Source organism: Rhinoderma darwinii, chromosome 1 (assembly GCF_050947455.1).
Source record: "Rhinoderma darwinii isolate aRhiDar2 chromosome 1, aRhiDar2.hap1, whole genome shotgun sequence".
Classification (NCBI taxonomy): Eukaryota; Metazoa; Chordata; class Amphibia; order Anura; family Rhinodermatidae; genus Rhinoderma; species Rhinoderma darwinii.
This window is the reverse complement of record NC_134687.1, coordinates 121,469,138-121,494,055: the sequence shown is the minus strand read 5'-3', so window position 1 is coordinate 121,494,055 and position 24,918 is coordinate 121,469,138. Positions and strand designations below refer to the sequence as shown.

The window sequence follows — 24,918 nt, the reverse complement described above, 5'->3', positions numbered from 1 at the left end:
GGGAGTTCTCGGTAAGTATGAACTTATATATTTTTTTACAGATACATGTATATTGAGATCGGTAGTCACTGTCCCGGGTGCAGAAACAGTTACTGCCGATCGCGTAACTCTTTCAGCACCCTGGACAGTGACTATTTACAGACGTCTCCTAGCAACGCTCCCGTCATTACGGGAGCCCCATTGACTTCCTCAGTCTGGCTGTAGACCTAGAAATACATAGGTCCAGCCAGAATGAAGAAATGTCATGGTAGTAAAAACAATACGCTCCGCAGCACACATAAGATCTGCGGACTTCATTGCGGAATTTTGACTCTCCATTGAAGTCAATGGAGAAATTCCGCCATGAGTCCGCAACCAGTCCGCCACTGCTCCGCAACAGACAGAGCATGCTGCGGACACCAAATTCCGCTCCGCAGCCTATGCTCCGCAGCGGAATTGTACGCATCGTGTAAACGAACACTGCTAAATTAAAGTGAAAGTCAATGGAGAAACGGCTCCGCTGCGGATTAACGCTGCGGAGTGTCCGCAGCGGAATTTAAGTGAAATTCCGCTATGTGTGAACCCGCCCTTAGGGCTTACTCACACGAATGTATAATACGTCCGTGCTACACACGTGATTGTTGCGCGGACCTATGTTACTGAATAGGGCCGTTCAGACAGTCAGTGAATTTCGCCCAGCGTATGTCCGCTGCGTGAAACGCACGATATGTCCTATATTTGGCCGTGTTTCGCGCTGCACGCACCCATTGAAGTCAATGGGTGCGTGCAAATCGCGCTTGGCACACCAAAGCACTTCCGGGTGCCGTGCGTGATTCGCGCAACAGTAGTAAAATGAATGAATGAATAAAAACAGAAAACCAGAGTGTCATCATGATGCCGGCTGCGCGAAAATCACACCATATGCTGATGACACACAGACCTTATGCACGCGCAAAACGCCACTTTTTTTTGCGAGCGCAAAACGGACACGTCCGTGTGAATAAGGCCTTCGTGTGTTTGGTGCAACTTTCTAAATACTTTTTGACACGCAGGATCCACTTGTTATCGATCACATCTAAGTTATGAACTTAGGTGACATCGGCAATAACTCGATCATGTATGTCAGAGACACACAGGACCCGCCGTCACTGAACCACTCAGTCCCGCTGAGCTGACGGATACAGGTTTCAGCGCTAGATACAGCTGCTCTATCTTACAGGATACAAAGCAGCTGTATCTGAAAAACGTTCAATTATTTTTAATAAAAAGTAATTAGAAAGTTGCACCAAACAAACGGATACTGTTTTATTTAAAAAAAAAAAAAAAATAGTTTTTAAAGGTGTGCATAGCCATTAACGGACGGGTGTCGCGAAAAAAATAATTTTTATATCAATTTGCTTATAGTTTTTTTATTAAAATAAATTTTATTTATTTGTGTTTTACTTTTTTTTTCTAACTTTTACTTCACTATGGGGGCTGCCATTTTTTTTTAAATCTCTGTATGTGTCGATTAACGACACATACAGAGATGGAATACGGCACATACATCCCCATAGAGAATGCCGTTCCATTCACTATGGTGTACGCCGTCTGTGCGGGAACGGCGCATGCGCCACTCCCACACAGTCCAAATGAAAGGTCTTCGGCCGAGCAACATCCGGCGCCATTTTCTTGTGGACCGGAAGCCCTGCCGGACAGTAAGATGACTACTTCCGGTCATTTGTTCAGAAGAGAGCGGACGGACAGGAGGGAGCGGCGGCAGGTAAGTCATGTCTGTGTATGTTCGTGTTTTACTGTGTGATTACCACTGTATGTAATCCTCCTACACTGTGCATTCGCTCATAAAATGGCGGCACACAGTGTAGGAGGTTTGAACATTCAATCCCCTCCTTTCTACTGGCACTAGCCAGGATAAGGGAGGGGGGATTGTGTGAGGACACTAGAGCGAGTGTGTCTACTCCAATTTTGCAGCATAAAGCAATGAGGTTGCTTTACCACATGCCAATGCTGCAATTTTGGGAATTGCTGCCTCTAGTGACCAGCACAGGGAAATGTTATAAATTAGAATCTAATTTATAATATTTCCTGACCAGTTGAAAAAAATTAAAAAAATTAGCACAATGTCTAATCATGTATATACTAACGGTTTAACAAAAAAAACAACATTTTTGACATGTAAGAAGTTTTGATCGGTGGGGGTCCGGGTGCTGAGACCCCAACCGATCACTGTAACAAAGGGGCAGTAGCGCTCAGTCGAGCGCAGTGCCGCTTCAGCCGTATTGGAATAACTGTAGCTCTTCTCTGAGAAGGGTTAGCTGAAAACAGGTTCAGAAGTATTGTAGGCCCCACCTTTTCACATCCCTTTGATTGTGTTGGAGCGCTGCTGTCTTTTCTGCCGATAGAGATATATATATATATATATATATATATATATATATATATATGGCCGAGCTTGAGAAAGGTCCCGTGAGAGGACTGAAACCTAGCTTGTTATTGGACAAGGAATAATAAACCACATCTTTATTTGAAACCAACCTTTGGAGTGCTGCGATCATATTAGCATATATATATATATATATATATATATATATATATATATATATATCTCAGTGGGCATACGTCACAGGATCGCTGAGGCCAGTGATTGGCTGCCGAGATCACGTGGGTATACGGGCACATCATCGCTGCAGCTCTGTCAATAAACAATGGCGGGAAGTACCAGAGCAGCAGCACTGGAACACCAGGAATCTGAAGTAATTAATGGCGCTTTTTTTTTTAATGCATCCCGACCACCCCAGACACACTTTTTTCTCGTAATAACTCGAAAACCACTTTATCTAGTTCAGGACGGGGCTATTTTGCGCCTTCAGGACCAGACACCGTTTAGCCCGTGTTAGTTAAATGGCTATAACGTTTTTATTTGTTGGGCTAACGACGTGATTTTTGCGACGTTTTTTCCGTAGACAATGCAGGTTTCATTTTTTATACGCATCCTTTTTTGCTATTTTAGAATTTTTATTCATAAAGTTTGAAAATAATAGTAAAAAATAAGCTTTTTTACGTTTCAGCTATTTTTTTTATGGTAATAACATAGTTTTACCCTAAAATAGACCTTTTATTTATGATCGCCATTGTCTACCGTAAATTTTAATATATTACATGTCTATATTAGGGTAATTGGGTCAGCGCTAGCGTTACAACAATGATTGGCGGGGGGAACGTTTTTTTGGGGTGGGTATTTTATGTGTATTTATTATTTACATTTTTTTTTTGCACTTTACTTTATTATTTTTTATTACTATGGTCTGTCAAAGACCACCTTTGGGGAACTTTATATATTTTTTTTTCTTTCTTTTACACCATCTTTTCCACTGTAACTGGAGCTGCACAGCAGCCTCAGTTACAGGGGAAATCAGCCCTCTCATAGTGACGATTGTCACTAATAGGGCTGTGCTGGGTCTTGTAAGACCCAGCAGCAGCCTGCCACTAACGGCACCTGGCGATCATGTGACCTGTCACATGATCACCGGGAGGAATAGAGACAGCGCCGCTGCTGCTGTCTCTATTCCTGTACACAGCGTTCATTGAACGCTGTGTAAAAAGACATCGGAAAAGACAGAAGCAGTGAAAGCTGCTTCTATCCTCTCCTCAGGGTCCCCGGCAGTCACTGACAGCCGGAGACCCGACATTCAGCTGCCCGATCGCGCGGGCAGCAAGTTAAAACCCGAGCCGTAAAAAGTCTATGGCTCGGGTTTTAAGGACCCTGACCGCTGGCCGTAAATATACAGCAAGCGGTCAGGAACCAGTTAATGGTTATGAACGACTCCTCCACCTTTATTTTAATAATTTTGATAAATCCCGTTTGAATGTGTGAGGCCCATAGATATTGCATACTGTACACAGGAGGAGGATGGTGTGAAGGTATCAGGATACTGGAACACAAAGTAAGATACACGTGTTATCAAAGACTGACAAAATACTGTAGACTTTGTTCACCAGTTAGACTATTCTGGGAGATTTCTTTAAAGGAACAGTGTCATCACAAATAATTTGTTTATATGTTAAAGATGTTAGTGCCTTAATATAAACGTTTATTTACATTTGTGTGTTTGTGTTTTACTGTTTCTTATTTTCACACTTTTTCTTCCCTATGGGGGCTGCCATTTTTTGTTCCATTTCTGTGTGTGTCGATTAACGACACACACAGACATGGAATACGGCAGCCACAGTCCCATAGGGACTGCGAACGGCTCCCGTCCCATTGACTGCCGTGTACGGCGTCTGTGTGGGAACTGCGCATGCGCCGCTCCCACACAGTCCTATTCGAAATTGGCGCCGTCCGGCGCCATTTTCCTGTGGACCGGAAGTCGCGGCTGGACAGTAATATTACTACTTCCGGTCGCGGCTTCCGGACAAGTGCACATGGAACAGCGGCAGCAAAGGGAGCGGACGGGCCGCGGCGGCAGGAGCAGGTAAGCGATTTCAATGTATGTTAGTGTTTGTGTACGTTTACTACTGCATGTAAACCTACTACACTGTGGGTTACCTCAAAAAATTGCGACACACAGTGTAGGAGGTTAAACCTTTCAAACCCCTCGTTTATCCCGGCACTAGCCAGGATAAAGGAGGGGGGGATGCTGAGAGCTCACTAGAGCGATAGCTTTTAACCCAATGTTGCAATGCTGCAATTTTGGGAACTAGCTCCAAACAGCTCCATCTAGTGACCAAAAATGGGTAGTATTATAAATTTGAAAAAATTTATAATATTTCCTGACTCACGAAAAAAATAAAAAAAATTTGAACAATGTTTAATCACCCACACACTAAATGTTTAAATTTTTAAAAAAAAACATGTTTTTGGGGCGACACCATGCCTTTAAGAGTTGTCTCGTGAAAACAACAACTGCCCATATTCAATATAAGGGCATAATCGCGTCATCCTCTATTAGCCACAATGGAGAGGTCCATCCATGTAAAGGATTGAACGGCTGGCATCCAATGCCAGACGAGGCTTAGATAAAGCCGTACCCGTAGAGATCAGCTGATCACCCAGACAGGTTCTATACAAAGAGGAGTTGTCTTCATGACACCCTTTATAGCCTCGGAAAAAAACCTCCATAGACATTTGTGGAAAACAACTAACAGTTTGGCACAAATGGCAATTTGTGAAGATGCACTGGCTACCTGGCTTCTTACATTTGTCCAGCCTTATATATCACAGATACATAATGAAATTCTACATAGAAGCCAAGTACCTTATAGAAGCAGAACAGAACTATGGGTGACATTGTCATACATTTCTTTCTATGACAGGTCTGGAGACACTTGTTGCCATGTGTCTAATGATTTTGTGTAAAGGGCCTTTTGCATGGGCCAATTATCGGGCAAACAAGCGTTCATATGTATAAACAGGGCAACGCTCATTCATCGGCTGATCGTATCACTTATGCCACACTAAATATCATCATTGTCGGCAGCACATCTCCATGTGCTACAGAAATGATGGAAACGTGGTAACCATCACTCGTCCCCATACCTATCCAAGGATCGCTACTTGTGAAAGGAGCAAACAAGCGCCGATCACCGAGCATCGATCAAACAGCTGCCTCGTTGATCGGCCCATATCGGGCCGTGTAATAGGACTCTAATTGTGAGCGTGTTAAGGAAGTTAGGCTTCGTTCACACATCCGTTCGGGCTCTATTCTGACATTCCGTCTGAGGTTTCCATCAGAATAGAGTCCTGACTGACACAAATGGAAACCATAGGTTTCCATTACCATTCATTTCAATGGTGACGGATCCGGTGCCAAAGCTTTCCTCGTCACGACTAAAATCAATGGTGATAGAAACGGAAACCTATGGTTTCCATTTGTGTCAGTCAGGGCTCTATTCTGCTGGAAACCTCAGACGTTCCGTCATAATAGAGCCCGAACAGATATGTGAACAAAGCCTTAGATTATCATCAGTACCTGTCCCCAGTGGTGCTCACAATCTCTGCGCAATGATGCAAACAATGGTACAAGGTAAACAACATGTACAGCAGGACATGCACATAAAGGGGGTTTTACACTGGACGATTATCGGGCAGACGAACGTTCATAGAACACTCGCTGACGATAATTGTCCTGTGTAAACAAAGCAGCGATCAGATGAACGAGCAAACACTCAATCAACTGCTGATCGTATAGTTTTAAAAAAGTTAAAGAGGCTCTGTCACCAGATTTTGCAACCCCTATCTGCTATTGCAGCAGATAGGCGCTGCAATGTAGATTACAGTAACGTTTTTATTTTTAAAAAACGAGCATTTTTGGCCAAGTTATGACCATTTTTGTATTTATGCAAATGAGGCTTGCAAAAGTCCAAGTGGGCGTGTTTAAAGTAAAAGTCCAACTGGGCGTGTATTATGTGCGTACATCGGGGCGTTTTTAATACTTTTACTAGCTGGGCGTTCTGACGAGAAGTATCATCCACTTCTCTTCAGAACGCCCAGCTTCTGGCAGTGCAGACACAGCGTGTTCTCGAGAGATCACGCTGTGACGTCACTCACTTCCTGCCCCAGGTCCTGCATCGTGTCGGCCACATCGGCACCAAAGGCTACAGTTGATTCTGCAGCAGCATCAGCATTTGCAGATAAGTAGCTACATCGACTTACCTGCAAACGCCGATGCTGCTGCAGAATCATCTGTAGCCTCTGGCGCCGAGGTGTCCTCGCTCGTCCGACACGATGCAGGACCTGTGAGTGACGTCACAGCGTGATCTCTCGAGAACACGCTGTGTCTGCACTGCCAGAAGCTGGGCGTTCTGAAGAGAAGTGGATGATACTTCTATACACAACGCCCAGCTAGTAAAAGAAGTAAACACGCCCCGATGTATGCACATAATACATGCCCAGTTGGACTTTTGCAAGCCTCATTTGCATAAATACAAAAATGGTCATAACTTGGCCAAAAATGCTCGTTTTTTAAAAATAAAAACGTTACTGTAATCTACATTGCAGCGCCTATCTGCTGCAATAGCAGATAGGGGTTGAAAAATCTGGTGACAGAGCCTCTTTAAATATCGTTCTCGGCAGCGCATCTCCCTGTGAGGTTGCGTCATCTCCTCTGGGGTGATCCGCTTATGGCCCCGGGTCCCGCTCCAGGAAAACAGCTGATTTTGCCAGCGGGGGGCTGCAGCCAGACAGGAAATGTAGCATTACTCGGTGGCCATTCGGATAATACAAGGATTGTTTCAGCCCACCAGAACGAGTCTTTCAGAGTGGCTCTCGGGAACCCCCATGTATGATGACCATAGGCCCCAATAGGACCTATGGAGAGGGGTGGTCTTCCCAAGATAATCCCACACTAAAAGAGCCATCCTAGTCGTGTGACACGACAGTCTGCTTTTTCGTTTATGGCGGGGATGAAAATACTATAGACCTGCGTCCATAAACACGCATAGTAGGACCGGTCGAGCTTGCATGTTTATATTAATAAGGATATAGGAGAAGCTGCTGCTGGACACAGATAGCGCTTATCTCCTGAGGGAACAGAAAATTAGGCATATCAAAAAACACGCCAGCCGGTTATTTCCCGACAGCAGACGATCACTCTGGGAGGCAAATGGATAAGAACTTCCATAGTCATCAATAGGAAATCAAGCAGCAGCAATCGTTTACTTGTTACCCGACTCCTGGCATAAGCCATCAGTGCCATACAACATACAGATGTAAACAATGTGCACGTGGGTATGGGCAGAAGTCCTGATCCATGGTCCCAACTACACACACGTGAGACAATAACACACCAGCACTCTGCTGACACTGGTAGACTTATTATTAGTGTGCCACGCGTTACATGCCGAGCAATTACATTCACCGACAGATACATATGATAGGGCACGAGCCTGACATTACATCATGGCAACACATATTATATGACCAGCATCCCACGTAACCAGTCATATGCAGTGACTACACCCCCCGCACACAGACATTCATTATGTATGCCCATGAGCCTTACCGCCGAGAGGCCCCATTCCCGCTGAGACATCCCGCCTGATAGCCACAAGCGCTCGAATGGGGAAAAGCACCGCTCTACCGACACAAACCTGACCGGATGTGACGTTTCAGAAGCGGAAAGCGACAAGGAGCAAAGAGTTAGAGGCTTCAGCGTTCATCTTCTTGCACCTCTATAGCGCCACCAGGCGGCTGGGAGGACTGTTTACAATTATGTTACAGCGCGATTCAGCAGCACTGATAACCTTGGAGCAGAATTGTACCTTTATCTTTAGTTTCTTATTATGATATTAACAGTCAAGCAGCCCTCTACACCATTGCTTTATCATTTTGTGTGCTAATTTGTTCTTAATTTTAATACTCGCAACAAATAAGAGCACATTAAAGGATCAACAGGGAATAGGGCTGTGTACCTAGCAATGTAGTTCACACATTGCATTAATATTACACTGGTAAACCAGTCTACAAATCCGCACCAAAATTCTCGATGAAATCTGCATGTGTTACATGTGAATTTCCTTGTGGATTTTGCTGCGGATACACCGGCAGTTAAGCGCACCTCAGCAATATTTTTTTAACGCTATTTCACGCCTCTAACCTCGCTCAATCCCTGTTCATACACACTTAGTGCCCCCACAAAAAATCATGCCCCCAGAGGGCCCCCACACAGAATCATGCCCTAGTAGTGCCCCCTACACAGTATAATGCCCCCATAGTGCCCCCACACAGTATAATGCCCCCATAGTGCTCCACACAGTATAATGCCCCCATAGTGCCCCCACACAGTATAATGCCCCCATAGTGCTCCACACAGTATAATGCCCCCATAGTGACCCCACACAGTATAATGGCCCTATAGTGCTCCACACAGTATAATGACCCTATAGTGCTCCACACAGTATAATGCCCCCATAGTGCTCCACACAGTATAATGGCCCTATAGTGCTCCACACAGTATAATGGCCCTATAGTGCTCCACACAGTATAATGCCCCCATAGTGCCCCCACACAGTATAATGGCCCTATAGTGCTCCACACAGTATAATGCCCCCATGGTGCCCCCCACACAGAATAATGCCCCATAGTGCCTCCTTAGGCCTTATTCACACGAGCGCAGTTCACGTGCGTGAAAATCACGCACGTCGCATGGACCTATGTAACTCAATGGGGCCGTTCAAACAGTCCGTGATTTTCATGCAGCATATGTCAGCTGCGTAAAACTCATGACATGTCCTATACTTGGCCGTTTTTCGCGCATCACGCACTCATTGAAGTCACCGCACAAGGAAGCACTTCAGTGTGCCGCGCGTGATTCGCGCTACAGTTGTTAAATAAATGAAGGTAAAAATAAAAGCACCTCCTTCTTTTCTGTTTCTAAACATAAAAACAGAGTGTCATAACGATGCCATATGCGCGAAAATCACGCTGCCACGCACCACATACTGATGACACCCGCAACTGCAACGCACAAAAAACGGTGCGTTTTTTTGCGCGCGCAAAACGCACACGTTCATGTGAATAAGGCCTTAAACAGCATAATGCCTTCATAGCGCCTCCCTACAGTATAATTCCCCATAGTGCCCATCACTATAATGCCCCATAGAGCCTTCTCACATAGTATAATGCCCCCATAGTGCCTCACCACACAGTATAATACCCCCATAGTGCCCCCACACAGTATAATGGCACTATAGTGCCCCCTACACACAGTGTAATGCCCCCAGAGTGTAATGCCCCCATAGTGCCCCCACACACACAGTATAATGCCCCCATAGTGCCTCCCCACACCGTCGAATGCCCCCATAGTGCATCCACACAGTATAATGCATCCATAGTGCCTCCCCGCACAGTGTAATCCCCCATAGTGCCTCATCACACAGTATAATGCCCCCATAGTGCCTCGTCACACAGTATAATGCCCCCATAGTGCCTCCTCACACAGTATAATGCCCCCATAGTGCCTCTTAAAAATAATAAAATACTCACCTAGCCCCGTTCCCACGAAGAATGGAGGAGATCCTTCTGCAGGTGTCCTCTGGTTTGTACTGTGTTTGACTCACAAAAATGATCATAGTGTGAATGGTGGAGCAGGGACCTGACAGCTCCCTGCTCCACCATGGAATGCAACTGTATCTGAGTCTTCAGTTTCAGAGGACGCAGATGCAGTTGAAACCGGGACACGCAGCCGGCCGCCCAGGACAGCGGTATTCCTAGATCAGCCTCAAGAATATCAATGTCAAATAAGTGCACTTTATGGTTGGTATTCCTGTAACTAAAAGGCTATTTTACTGAAAAAGGCCTGAAATCAGCTGCAAAATCCAGATTCTGCTGCACATTTTGCCCCCAGAAACTTTGATCTGACCTTGGTCTTAGGTGTCTTAGCAGCTTTAAAAATATCTGTTATTTGAAACAGCTACAGGACCCGCTTCTGTTTTACTGATGCCGCACATTGTCAAATGTATCCCAATGTTACTTGGATTACAAAATTTTTCTCCTGCAAATGTACATATTAACACTAGGGGGAGACAAATACCAACATTCATAATCATCATGCTAACAATGCCTTGTGCTTGCAGTGACCTTTCTATGCAAGATTAGAAACAGTACATGCATAGTATTAGCAGTTTTCTTTCTTATTACCTTAAACTGATAATAAAATATGGAAGTCATTTATCTATTCCACTCTTATAAGGCTGGGTTCACACGAGCATGTTACGTCCGTAATGGACGGAACGTATTTCGGCTGCAAGTCCCGGACCGAACACACTGCAGGGAGCCGGGCTCCTAGCATCATAGTTATGTACGACGCTAGGAGTCCCTGCCTCGCTGCGGGACGGCTGTCCCGTACTATAATCATGTTTTCAGTACGGGACAGTAGTTCCACGGAGAGGCAGGGACTCCTAGCGTCGTACATAACTATGATGCTAGGAGCCCGGCTCCCTGCAGTGTGTTCGGTCCGGGACTTGCGGCCAAAATACGGTCCGTCCATTACGGACGTAACATGCTCGTGTGAACCCAGCCTTAAAAGCATTGTCTCATCATGACAAACCATTCTGAAAATGAAGCTAGGTCCAACTTCTGAAACCTCTACCAGCCATACATTTCTACTGCAGAGGAAATGTAGTATTACATGACGGCCATTCACAGGATTGGCTGTCTATGTAACACATGGCAGAGCTGGGGCTTCCACGGTGTGGCTCATAGTGAGGGATCCCTACCAGGGGACCTTTATGAAGTGCATGTGTCCTAAATAGGCATATAAACAGGGGTTGGCTTATTGGGACGACCTCTTAAAAAAAAAAAACAACATATTTTGTGCCCCATAATTTATAATCCATAATCCAATGTACACCGTTCAGCCATAACATTAAAACCACCGGCCTAATAGTGTAGATCTCCCTCATGCCGCCAAAACAGTTCTGGCCCATCGAGGCATGGACTCCACAAGAGTGGCATGTGATATCTGGCACAAAGATGTTAGCAGCAGATCCTGTAAATCCTGAGATAGTTCTCCATGGTTTGCACTTGTTTCTCCAGAACATCCTACAGATGTTTGATCAGCTTGGGACCTGGGAAATTTGGAGGCCAAGTCATCACCTTAAGCACTTTGTCATGTTCTTTAAACCATTCCTGAACAATACTTGCAGTGTGTCGGGGCACATTATCCCGCTGAAAGGGGCCACTGCCATTAGAGGATACCGTTGCAATGAAGGGGTATATTTAGGCTACAACAATGTTTAGGGAGGTGGTACGTGTCAAAGTAACATCCACATGAATGCTAGGACCCAAGGTTTCCCAGCAGAACATTGCCCAGAGCATCACACTGCCTCCTCAAGCTTTCCTTATTTAACCCCTTCCCTCTTTGGCCACTTTTGACCTTCCTGACAGCCTCATTTTTCAAATCTGACATGTGTCACTTTATGTGGTAATAACTCCGGAATGCTTTTACCTATCCAAGCGATTCTAAGACTGTTCTCTCGTGCCACATCGAACTCCCTACCACCATATGTTTTTAATTTATTTTTAACATTTGTGTCTTTTATTTCACTATACAGGTATTTGACGCACCAATTCTCTGACAGCCCCCCTCTCTTTTTTTTTACTTGAATATGAAACTTGTAATTGGACCCTTACCGAAATGCGGATGAATATGATGAAAATGTCATCAGTGTACTTATTTATAATATGTGTTCCTATGGGTGGATGGCCCCATCTCCCTCCTTTTCATCTCTATTTATACTATTAACCCCTTACTTATCTTTGGTATTGCCCTTGTAACACTGTTAGTTACTTAAAAATTGCCTCAGCCACTCCACTCCCGATCGTGTCTCAGGTCAGTCAGTGTCTCTTACATTTCCATCCCGAACAAATGTCTCTACCTGTGTTTGTATGAATGTTTGAATGTAAGGTCTACAATGGAGCTCAGACTCTATAGACATATGTAACTTGAAATGACAGGAACAGATATTGATTGAAATACGAACGACTATTGTTTTTTGTGTTTTACTGTATGTAATCTTCATTATGTAGTTATGGTTAAGATCGTTAAAAAGGATCAACTTAACGGATACCCCACTGCACACCTAGTATAGTGTATTAAGATAGTAAAAGATATATAACTTTCGAGTGCTATAGGCCTGGGGGAAATATATCATTGTGTCCTAATTGTAAGGATATAATTGAATCTGATATAGTCAGATTTCAACAGGGGGTGAGGATATACCAATTCCTTTTGAGTGCTGTAGGCCTGGGGACGGTATATCACTATATCCTGATTGTTTGGATATAGAAAGGTTTGACACAGTCAGACAAAGGGGAGTGGTCTTTCAAGGTCTGATACAGCTGACCAGGGAACCTCCTTATAAACTCCCGACATGGGGTTCAGAGATCTTGAACCCGACAGTGGGTGTGTGGAATCATGGGTGTCAGCAGTTGATATAATTAAACGCACACAAGACACCCCTGAAGTGGAAGGAAATGCACGGGCTAACCAAGCAGCAAAAGCAGCTGCAACCCTCCCGGTGTTGGTAGTCCAAGTGGGCCCGGTCACGGAGGAATTGCTGTGCGCTTTCCAGACCCAAGCGCCGGCCCCTGAACTGAAATTGTGGCAGGAGGCCGAAGCTGTCAGAGGCGAAGGAGGGTCATGGCGTGTAAAGGGTAAAACGTGCTTACCACGTAGTCTTTTCCCAATGATGTGCGCCCTAGCGCATTCCCCAGTCCACAACTCAAAAGGAGCCATGATAGCAGTGTTACAACGCTGGATTGCGCCGTTCCTGCTGGTAATCTGATGGGTATTTGCCATCCTCCGTCTAAGTTACTATATATTAGATCTGCGCATGCGCCAATGAGCGCTCGTAAACTTGGCTTGACATGTAGAGACTAAGTTCGGTATTGTTCTTCTGCGCCTGCGCCCCAGCCTGTGTGTTATTTGTCAATCTTACTCCCATTCGTCGATCCTCCCTCTCCACACTATGATTTGTTTCCTATGACGTGATTGGTTGTTTTTCCGCGACACACCCCCACTACACGTCAATTCACCGGTACATATCAGGAGCTTCCATCTCGCCGCGTCGCCATTAGCCCCGTGTACCCCTGATGACGCTACTTAGTAGCGAAACATGTCGGGGGGGCTTTCAAACTCATTTTAATTCCTATCATTGACCGGATCTACTATACTATCCATCTAGTTGATTATTATCAAAATCTAACTTACTGAACCTGCTGATACGTACCTTATTGGTAGTACTTACGCCTGTACCTGCAGGCAAATCATTGTCATCCGGTCCTCTGGTAGTGAGAATTTTAAATCTGTGTGTGTGGTTTGTCCTGCTACAAGTAGCCAATAAAGATTTATTTTAACCTATTTTTGGGTATTTGGGAAATTTGGCCTGTCGCCTGAGGGCGATCCTTTCTTTCTTGTAATTTAATAGTGTGCCTGCCAACTACCTGGGGTCTTCCCTTTATTTCTCTGTGTTCTATAATGCTGGGTTAATTACCCGTTCTATGACCCCGTTCCTAATTGGAACAACCTACTGATTTACTTACGCATTGCTGTTTCGATATGGCAGGGTTTTCGATCTAAGAGACCTAATATAGAGACATTATCTGCTGATGCTGCGATTGTTTTTTCCGTTGAGAATATTGCGTTGCACCAATTTGACGTACAGACAGCGTTTAGGGACCTTCAGAAAACATATCAAAAATACGTACGATCTTGTTGGGAAGTGGCCAGTTTAGAGACCTATATACAACAGAAAATAGTATATAGGGGTCTAAGAATCAATATTACACCCAACTCATATAGGGATAACACTGCCTTTACTAAGGGCTGGGAAGAACTCCTTACTGATAGTTCTACACGGATGCTCCAGTATCTGCTGGACTTTGAGAGACAGAATTACAGTAAGATTAGCGTTCAACTTGAGAAAGAAATTGTAGATATACAGGTGTTTCATTCCTTTCCTGAATTTAGCACCTCTGAAATCAAACTGCAAAAAAATATTGAAAAACTACAGGGAGAAATCAAGGAACGCAAACACCGGAAATATATCCGTGACCGTAGGGACTTTGACCTGGGACAGGTCTATACGTATAAAACAAATTCTTATCCTGTCTCTAAACGCACGACGGTGTATACAGACTTTTCGGAATCGGATACTTCTGGCACGGAGGAACCAAGACACATTGATAACTTAAGGCTGGGCACAAAACGGAAAATTAGGAATAATAGACCTAGTTTATCTAAACGAACACCTACTACATCCAAACAAACAACTACAAATTACCCTAACCGTGTGTTAGGATGTCCGTCTACTACTTCCAGCTTTTTATCTATGCCCTCTGTATCCTCTGTATCATCTATGCCAAACACCCTGAATACACCGATCAGTCATATACAGTCTCGTTCAAATATAAGTCAGAACACAGGGGAAAATATGGCCAATCCTGCTGCTGGCCCCCTAGCCACTTTTCCTTTTTTAGGCCAACCCAGCCTAAACTGGGGGACCAAATCCTAACATCAAGCACATATTTATCAAAGGATGAAGAGATGCAGATATTTAATCTATCCTCCTGTCATCTTAACCCCCATCAGTTAACTCTACTGAAGAAGGGCCTCTCCTATGCTCCTACACCATGTTTTGATGAATTTATATGGGTAAAGGATATTAATTTATTCGCAAGGAAACTGGCCCTACACAAATATTTCAAGGGCAGTATTTCAGATATTACTCGACAAGACCGTGTAGAGTCTAATACCCTGAGGGATCTGGAAGGCCTTATTTATGAGAGTGAATTTGGAGTTACTGATGTTGTGGGGCCACTCTCAACACTACGTCCTAAGTCAAAACTTACCCCCCCCCCTTCTCTCAGTATAGTCACATTGACACTTTTGTGAGAATGGTCTGTAATGATCTCAAAAAGCTGAAGGGTGGTAGATCTAAGACCTTTGGCAATCTTAGTGACAATGAGAGATTGGCACTAAATGATCTGTGCAAAAATGACAACTTGGTCCTGAAGCCCTCTGACAAAGGGGGCAATATAGTGGTGATGGACCGTGCTGACTACGTCAGTATGGTCCATAAGTTATTGGATGACACTACCACCTATGCCATCCTGGAGGGCAACCCCACGGCCAGCTACCTACTTGAATTGTATAATCTCCTTAATACTACTAGGAATGACAATCTCATCACCACTGATGAATTTAAATGTCTTTACAACTCCACCCCTACCTTGGCAACCTTTTACGCATTACCAAAAGTCCATAAAGCAATTCTTCCCCTCCCTGGGAGACCCATTGTATCAGGCAATGACAACCTGACCCAGGGAATCAGTCTTTATGTGAACGAAATATTGTCACCTTTCGTTTCCTCTCTATCTTCATATCTTAAGGACACTAAGGACACCGTCACCAAGATCCACGAGATCAATGTCACTTCCACTACTATGATAGCGAGTATAGACGTGGAGTCACTCTATTCTAACATCCAGCACGACCTGGGACTCACCGCCGTTAAATATTATTTGAGCACCAAAGGTACTCAATTCCAACAACATAAAAATGTTGTGCTATCACTCTTACGTTATTTACTCACACACAATTTTTTCACTTTTGATAAAACATATTATCATCAGATTAAGGGCACGGCCATGGGCACTACCTGTGCACCCACTTATGCGAACCTTTTCTTAGGGTGGTGGGAAGACACTATGTTTTTTTCCGATGATTTAATTTTTTTCACCTCACATATCTCCTTCTGGGGTAGATATATAGATGACATCCTCATCCTCTGGGATGGGGATGTCAACACCTTCACTGACTTCATGTCTATACTCAATACCAATCATATTGGCATGAGGTTCATCTACGAGATACATGACCATGCCATTAACTTTCTTGATCTCAAGATCTCTTTGGATCCTGGTGGCGGTGTCCAAACTGACATATTTCGAAAGGCTACAGCCACAAATAACTATCTCCACTGGGAAAGTTACCATCCCCCAGCCCTTAAGAAAGGGATACCCATAGGCCAGTATTTAAGAGCGAAACGTAACTGCTCTACTGAAACATCTTTTCAAGTGGAATGTGACAACTTGTATCATAAGTTTAGAGCACGAGGATACCCTAAGAAATGGCTGCATAGGGCCTACGCAAGGGCGAGGGCATCCCAGAGAACTGACCTTTTGTCCAATAAATGGGGAACTATAGCTACCAAGACTGGATCATCTAGTGCCATTCGTTGCATTGGCACCTTTGATGCATGCTCCCCTCAAGTTTCCCAAATCTTACAGAGGCATTGGGATATACTTACTGCTGACCCTGACCTGAAGGGTGCTGTTTCTGTCAATCCTAGCATCACCTACCGCAGGGGGAAGAATTTACGTGACCTTTTGGTACATAGTCATCATTCTACCTCCACTAGTACTCCATCTACATGGCTTACATCGTCAGTAAAAGGGTTTCATCCCTGCGGTAGGTGTTCTTTCTGTCCCCTCATGCCAACTGTTAAAGATTTCATTAATCCCACTGATGGCAAAACATATTCCATAAAACAGTTTCTTAACTGTCAGAGCAAAGGGGTCATCTACATTGCCAGATGCCCATGCCCCAAGCTGTACGTGGGAAAAACGGTGCAGGAATTGAGAAGACGTATATCTAGACATCTTAGTACCATCAAACATAAAGAAGACACTACCCTCTCTAGACACATCCACGGGTTTCATGGGGGCGACTCAGGGCTACTCAAATTCTGGGGAGTTACCCAGATCAAAATGGGCCCCAGAGCAGGTAATCTTGACCGTAGACTCCTACAGGAGGAGGCGCGGTGGATCTACTGTCTGAATACCATGTCTCCCATGGGTCTGAATGAGGGCTTTACTTTTAGTGCCTTCCTGTGAGCTCATCTGATTAACTCTTGCATCAGTATAAAATATAGTGGATATATTATAGCCTCTGTGTCCCTTACTCTATACCTTGTAGTGTGCTACCTTGCCGTACCTATCCCAAAGTATTGTTATATTTTGGTGATTACCTTCTTGACCCCACACTTTCAGTGTGAGGGCTTTATATATGTCAATTATACCCACCTTTATGACAATTACTACACAATTATGGTGACATATATATATTTATTAATATAGGGGATAATAATTATTTTCCCACTATTTATGAATGGACCAGACACCTTTTGGTATGGACCTCTGTTGATGTTGATCTGCTATTGAATACTTACCATACTGATGCGTCTATTTCATATTTGTGGTACCGTGATGGAGGGCCATTGTTTTAGGTTTGTGTGTAGAGAGAGACCTTTTCCTCTTTCTTTTCCTCTTCTTTTAGGTGCACATGTTGCGTGTTTTTTTTTTTTTTTTTTTTCGCGCATGCGTCTTTATGATGGCCATCCGATGAGATATGCCATTCTCTACAGTTCATTAATATCATCATTTACTATGTCTAAGTTACAAAATGGTATAACTGTGCAGGCGTCACTGTAGACTTACTGTGCTATGTATACACAGAGTTCAGACTATCTGTACCTGCGCCTGCGCTTAAACCCCCCCCCCCCCTTTTTCATTGCTTCATTTCACTTATTCTTTCTCCTCTTTTTCTCAGAGTGCACATACCGCGCTGCTGCGCTTGCGCTCTGTCTGTTACCCTGTGGGAGACTATTTTCCCATAATCTACTGATTGGGACTAAAGTCCCTTGATTTGATCTTTTGCTAAGTCCTAATATGTACTTCTGCGCATGCGCCATTTTGTCTTGACTTGCTATACCACATACTTATTAAGTTCTAAATTGTCCCTCTGCGCTTGCGTCTCTACCTCCTTTCTATTCGCTAACCTCACTTACTCCTTTTCCTAAGGCCACATATTGCGCTGCTGCGCTTGCGCCGTTCCTGCTGGTAATCTGATGGGTATTTGCCATCCTCCGTCTAAGTTACTATATATTAGATCTGCGCATGCGCCAATGAGCGCTTGTAAACTTGGCTTGACATGTAGAGACTAAGTTCGGTATTGTTCTTCTGCGCCTGCGCCCCAGCCTGTGTGTTATTTGTCAATCTTACTCTGTCTCCCATTCGTCGATCCTCCCTCTCCACACTATGATTTGTTTCCTATGACGTGATTGGTTGTTTTTCTGCGACACACCCCCACTACACGTCAATTCACCGGTCCATATCAGGAGCTTCCGTCTCGCCGCATCGCCATTAGCCCCGTGTACCCCTGAGGACGCTACTTAGTAGCGAAACATGTCGGGGGGGCTTTCAAACTCATTTTAATTCCTATCATTGACTGGATCTACTATACTATCCATCTAGTTGATTATTATCAAAATCTAACTTACTGAACCTGTTGATACGTACCTTATTGGTAGTACTTACGCCTGTACCTGCAGGCAAATCATTGTCATCCGGTCCTCTGGTAGTGAGAATTTTAAATCTGTGTGTGTGGTTTGTCCTGCTACAAGTAGCCAATAAAGATTTATTTTAACCTATTTTTGGGTAGTTGGGAAATTTGGCCTGTCGCCTGAGGGCGATCCTTTCTTGCATGTGATATCTGGCACAAAGATGTTAGCAGCAGATCCTGTAAATCCTGAGATAGTTCTCCATGGTTTGCACTTGTTTTTCCAGAACATCCTACAGATGTTTGATCAGCTTGGGACCTGGGAAATTTGGAGGCCAAGTCATCACCTTAAGCACTTTGTCATGTTCTTTAAACCATTCCTGAACAATTCTTGCAGTGTGTCGGGGCACATTATCCCGCTGAAAGGGGCCACTGCCATTAGAGGATACCGTTGCAATGAAGGGGTATATTTAGGCTACAACAATGTTTAGGGAGGTGGTACGTGTCAAAGTAACATCCACATGAATGCTAGGACCCAAGGTTTCCCAGCAGAACATTGCCCAGAGCATCACACTGCCTCCTCAAGCTTTCCTTCTTTAACCCCTTCCCTCTTTGGCCACTTTTGACCTTCCTGACAGCCTCATTTTTCAAATCTGACATGTGTCACTTTATGTGGTAATAACTCCGGAATGCTTTTACCTATCCAAGCGATTCTAAGACTGTTCTCTCGTGCCACATCGAACTCCCTACCACCATATGTTTTTAATTTATTTTTAACATTTGTGTCTTTTATTTCACTATACAGGTATTTGACGCACCAATTCTCTGACAGCCCCCCTCTCTTTTTTTTTACTTGAATATGAAACTTGTAATTGGACCCTTACCGAAATGCGGATGAATATGATGAAAATTTCATCAGTGTACTTATTTATAATATGTGTTCCTATGGGTGGATGGCCCCATCTCCCTCCTTTTCATCTCTATTTATACTATTAACCCCTTACTTATCTTTGGTATTGCCCTTGTAACACTGTTAGTTACTTAAAAATTGCCTCAGCCACTCCACTCCCGATCGTGTCTCAGGTCAGTCAGTGTCTCTTACATTTCCATCCCGAACAAATGTCTCTACCTGTGTTTGTATGAATGTTTGAATGTAAGGTCTACAATGGAGCTCAGACTCTATAGACATATGTAACTTGAAATGACAGGAACAGATATTGATTGAAATACGAACGACTATTGTTTTTTGTGTTTTACTGTATGTAATCTTCATTATGTAGTTATGGTTAAGATCGTTAAAAAGGATCAACTTAACGGATACCCCACTGCACACCTAGTATAGTGTATTAAGATAGTAAAAGATATATAACTTTCGAGTGCTATAGGCCTGGGGGAAATATATCATTGTGTCCTAATTGTAAGGATATAATTGAATCTGATATAGTCAGATTTCAACAGGGGGTGAGGATATACCAATTCCTTTTGAGTGCTGTAGGCCTGGGGACGGTATATCACTATATCCTGATTGTTTGGATATAGAAAGGTTTGACACAGTCAGACAAAGGAGAGTGGTCCTTCAAGGTCTGATACAGCTGACCAGGGAACCTCCTTATAAACTCCCGACATGGGGTTCAGAGATCTTGAACCCGACAGTGGGTGTGTGGAATCATGGGTGTCAGCAGTTGATATAATTAAACGCACACAAGACACCCCTGAAGTGGAAGGAAATGCACGGGCTAACCAAGCAGCAAAAGCAGCTGCAACCCTCCCGGTGTTGGTAGTCCAAGTGGGCCCGGTCACGGAGGAATTGCTGTGCGCTTTCCAGACCCAAGCGCCGGCCCCTGAACTGAAATTGTGGCAGGAGGCCGAAGCTGTCAGAGGCGAAGGAGGGTCATGGCGTGTAAAGGGTAAAACATGCTTACCACGTAGTCTTTTCCCAATGATGTGCGCCCTAGCGCATTCCCCAGTCCACAACTCAAAAGGAGCCATGATAGCAGTGTTACAACGCTGGTTTGCCCCTGGATTTCAGAACACAGCTGCTCGACATGTAGAGGGTTGCCTGACACAACCCCGGTAAAATGACAAAAACACCCAGTTAGCGCACGCCTCACCCTGGTTACCCCTTTCAGCGACTGCAGGTGGACTACATACAGCTACCCGAGGTGAGTGTATATGAATATGTCCTAGTGTATATGAATATGTCCTCGTGTATATGAATATGTCCTCGTGTATATTAATGTCCTTGTGTATATTAATGTCCTCGTGTATATGAATATGTCCTTGTATATATTGACTTGTTTTCAAACTGGCATGAGGCATGGCCAGTAACCAAAGCCACAGCTAAAAAACACTGCTAGGAATATACTCAGTGAATTAATATGCCAATATGGGGTCCCTGAAGTAATTGAGGGTGACAGAGGAACCCACTTCACAGGAGAAGTACTAGGACATATAATCGCTTGCTTTGGCATCACACAGGCATTCCATACACAATATCACCCCAAAATAGTGGTAAGGTAGAAAGATTAAATGGAACCCTGAAGTTAAAAATACAGAAAGCCATGAAGTCCTCAGGTTTGCCATGGACTGAATGCCTACCCTTGGCATTGTACTCTGTTAGAACCACTCCTAGGGGGCCATTGAAACTCAGCCCCTATGAAGTACTGTTTGGGTGAATCCCAAAGACGGGTTTGTACTTCCCGCAACAGTTGCAACAACAGTTTGACGGACTAACAGCTGATGCTATCCAACTACACAGGCATTTAACTGAATTGCATAATCAAGTGTATTCTTCTATTCCAGGCCCCAATTCCTTAGAAGGTACCCATCAACTGCTGCCTGGTGAATGGGTAGTCTTGAAAAGACACATAAGGAAGGTTTTGGAGCTCAGATATACTGAACTGTACCAAGTGCAACTGGTCACTGCAACTTCGGTCAAGTCTGAAGGCAAAGACACCTGGATCCATGCCATCCACTGCAAAAAGATTGTAAACCAGGAAGTCAAAGATGTCGCTACTTCTCCCGCTTTTGATGATGTTGCCACTGGCGGGCACCCTCAATGATGTACTTGAGGACGATTGGGACAATAAGTTTATCAAACATCGCCGGGTTTTGTATCATGCTCTGAGGGAGCAAACCATCCTGACTGATTGCTGGATTTGTACACACAGCCCTGTAATGCCAGAAGCATGCCCTACCTCGCTATCCCTGTTACTTTAAATTAAATAAGGGAATTGTATAATAATACTGTAATTACCACCCTAACAGGGAGAAACAAGAACAAAAATTTACCTTTGCCCATAGCTGCATAGATGGAAGAGCCTTGGATGTTATTTAACAGGAGCGGCCCACCCCTTAAATTTGCACAGACGCATTGGGCTTCTGCTGGAGTGGACCTTGCCTGTTATCCCAGCTTCTTATCCTGCAGCTGTATTCAGCATCGATACTCAGTGTGTAGGAGCTGATGCTACTTTAGGTCAGATGCCCCGCTGCGTAAATATCACTGTATGATTACTTGAGGAGGCCTTGCAATTATATGTTAGAAATAACACTAGAAGGTAATATGATGGCTAAATAGGTGACCAGTTTGTTTAAGGGGTCAGTCACAGGGGTACCAAAAAAATATGTATATTGTATGTGAACATCAGGTGTATAAATGGCTCCCAAGTAATTTCACAGGTACATGTACATTAGCCTAACACCTGCAACTTTTATTATACCACATGAAAATGTAGATGTTAACGCCGTGCCAGGACACATATTGTATAAAAGAAGGGCAGACAGGCGACCCCATATTGTACATATGGGAAGTGCTAACGCAGTAATAAGTACTTTATACATCTACCCTATGATAATGCAGATGTGGGATAAACTAGTTGAGGCTACAGACTATTTGGATCAACACATATTTGAGATACTCAGCAATTGATTGTAGTATCTAAGCAACACACCATAGTACGTGATTACTTAACTTCCTCTCAGGGAGGAATGTGCCAGATTGTGGGACCCGCCTGTTGTCATTATATTGATCCTGCGGACAACCTCCGTGTTAAAGCCAGTCTAACAAAAATACTGATTTCAGATAAAAGTGGCTAAAAGAACATGAAGATAACAAGGACTCCTGGTGGGATAATACCTTTTCTTTCTTAAACCCAGAGAATTGGTTTAAGGGAATACCTGGGTGGCTGATGGGTAAACTTCAAACTGTGTTTCAAATTATTTTTTATTCTTGGCTATATAGGTTTTCATTTGTTAATATGGCTAATGACATTTTTATGTAAGAGAACTAATAAGATGAGACATCATAGGCCGAAACCCAGACCCTTCCAGGAACAATATCCTATGAGAACGCAGCCTGTCACTGAGCCATAGGTGGATGGGCAGAAACAGTAATGAAGTCCCCCTCATCCGGTCTAGCGGGTGAGGATAGTAGCTTGGGGATCAGTGACTATGTTTTAAGAATGAGAAAAAGGAGGGTCTGATATGGAAGCCTGGACTTTCTATCCTCCATTTTGTATATTATTCTCAAGTTTTAAAACTACTGATACAGTAATTTAATACTTTAACCTTTGTTCTTCCTTTTAGATGTCTCACCGCGAGCTAAAATGATCCTTCCTCTTTCTTAGACAGACTATGAATCTGCTGGCATAGCTAAAATATATAACGTCTGAGCACGTAGCTAAAAAATATGCTGATTACCAATATTACAAAACATGTGATATAAATTGATATAATGTAATATAATGTATACGTGTTCCTTTATGATAAACTTCCTCGTGATTTAGAGGAGGAGACATGGTCAATATTGATTGGATAGACTGAAGGCCATGGCCCCTCTTATGTGATTGGAGAGAGAGACATGGCCAACACCCCTTTTAATGATATATAATCTATGTATTATTTGCTAATAAACTAGAGAATCTGATTGCACTTACAATATGTGTGAAGTGTGTAGTTTCTCTCCGATGCATCGTCAAGCTCTCCCACATATTTGAAACCAGATAAGAGACATCGTGGTCCAGTTGATGACCTGCCTAAATTGATGACCCTTAACACCCTTACTGTTTTACCTGGTTTAGCAATTTGCCCCATGCCAGGCAGTATTTCCATTTATCCCTCTATACTTACGGTTCACAATATTTTAATAATACTCTATATCGCTATCTATATGGTCATATTTGAGTGCACTATTCTTTAAATTTTTTCCTTTTTTCACTGTATTATTTTTCTCTTATGGGAGACAAGGTCTTCCTCTTATCTAAATTCGCAGACTTAGTTTACTGCGTCTTTAGTCTTAATACACTTTATTTCTTATTTTTAGCCACCATGATAATGATTACTCACATCTTTTATACATGCTTTTTGTATTAATGTAGTATTTATATCAATAACCCGATATGGTTTTATATTTACAAATTTAACTTGTCATCTGATTGCTTTTAAATTCATGGGGATTGTTTTGGCCATCGACACACACATAGGTCCACAATATGCATCTGGTACACTAACTACTCACTCAATTCCTCCGTCAGTGTATTTTTCTGTCCAATGAGGAACGCACTTTCCCTGTACGTTGCCTCTGTGTGGCTCGGCCTCGCTCCCGCCCCTATCGGCGCACTGCACATGCTTGGGATCCCTGTACGCGTCGGGGATCCTGGATGTGCGCTAAGGCGCTGGGGGCTGGAAGTGGGGCATGCCTCACTTCCGGTTTTCGGCAGAGGACGTGTGCCGCGATCTTCTGGAATGAAAAAAACAGTGAGTTCACCTGTGGCTCATCGCATATAAGGCTGTCTTTTCTCAGACACGTTAACACCCCTTGAGGAAGCATACCGCGAAACGCGCGTTGGGGTTCACCGCACACTTCACTGACTCTCCTATCAAACGCTTAATGGGTAAGACTCTCCACTAACAGAGGGGGAGGGCGGACCGATCAGTTTGGGTACTGACTGTCATTTGAGATAACTCTTTATCCTTACTCTGTTTATCGCTATACCGATTATACCATGTCAGGATATGTGTATTCATATGATTGAGTTTACCGCCCCTAACTCAAATCTTTTATTTGGAGTGTCATACATTTTCCCTTATTATACTACAGGGA

General features: G+C 43.7%; 1 protein-coding gene across 3 annotated transcripts in view; it reads right to left on the bottom strand.

The window, feature by feature from the left end:
• The window catches only part of PLRG1 (pleiotropic regulator 1), a 115,954-nt gene that overhangs the window by 65,161 nt on the left and 25,875 nt on the right, over positions 1-24,918 (bottom strand). Inside the window, exon 2 of one of the 3 annotated variants that reach the window (XM_075860331.1) lies at positions 24,334-24,555. The exons of 1 other annotated variant lie outside the window; for it this stretch is intronic. Coding sequence is in view for 1 of the 2 variants with exons in the window: in XM_075860330.1 (XP_075716445.1) it covers positions 7,980-8,009 (30 nt within the window). In the remaining variant the exon portion in view is untranslated. Of the gene's footprint in view, positions 1-7,979; positions 8,085-24,333; positions 24,556-24,918 lie in introns of those variants that run through there. One more of the 3 variants, XM_075860330.1, reaches the window with a different exon arrangement.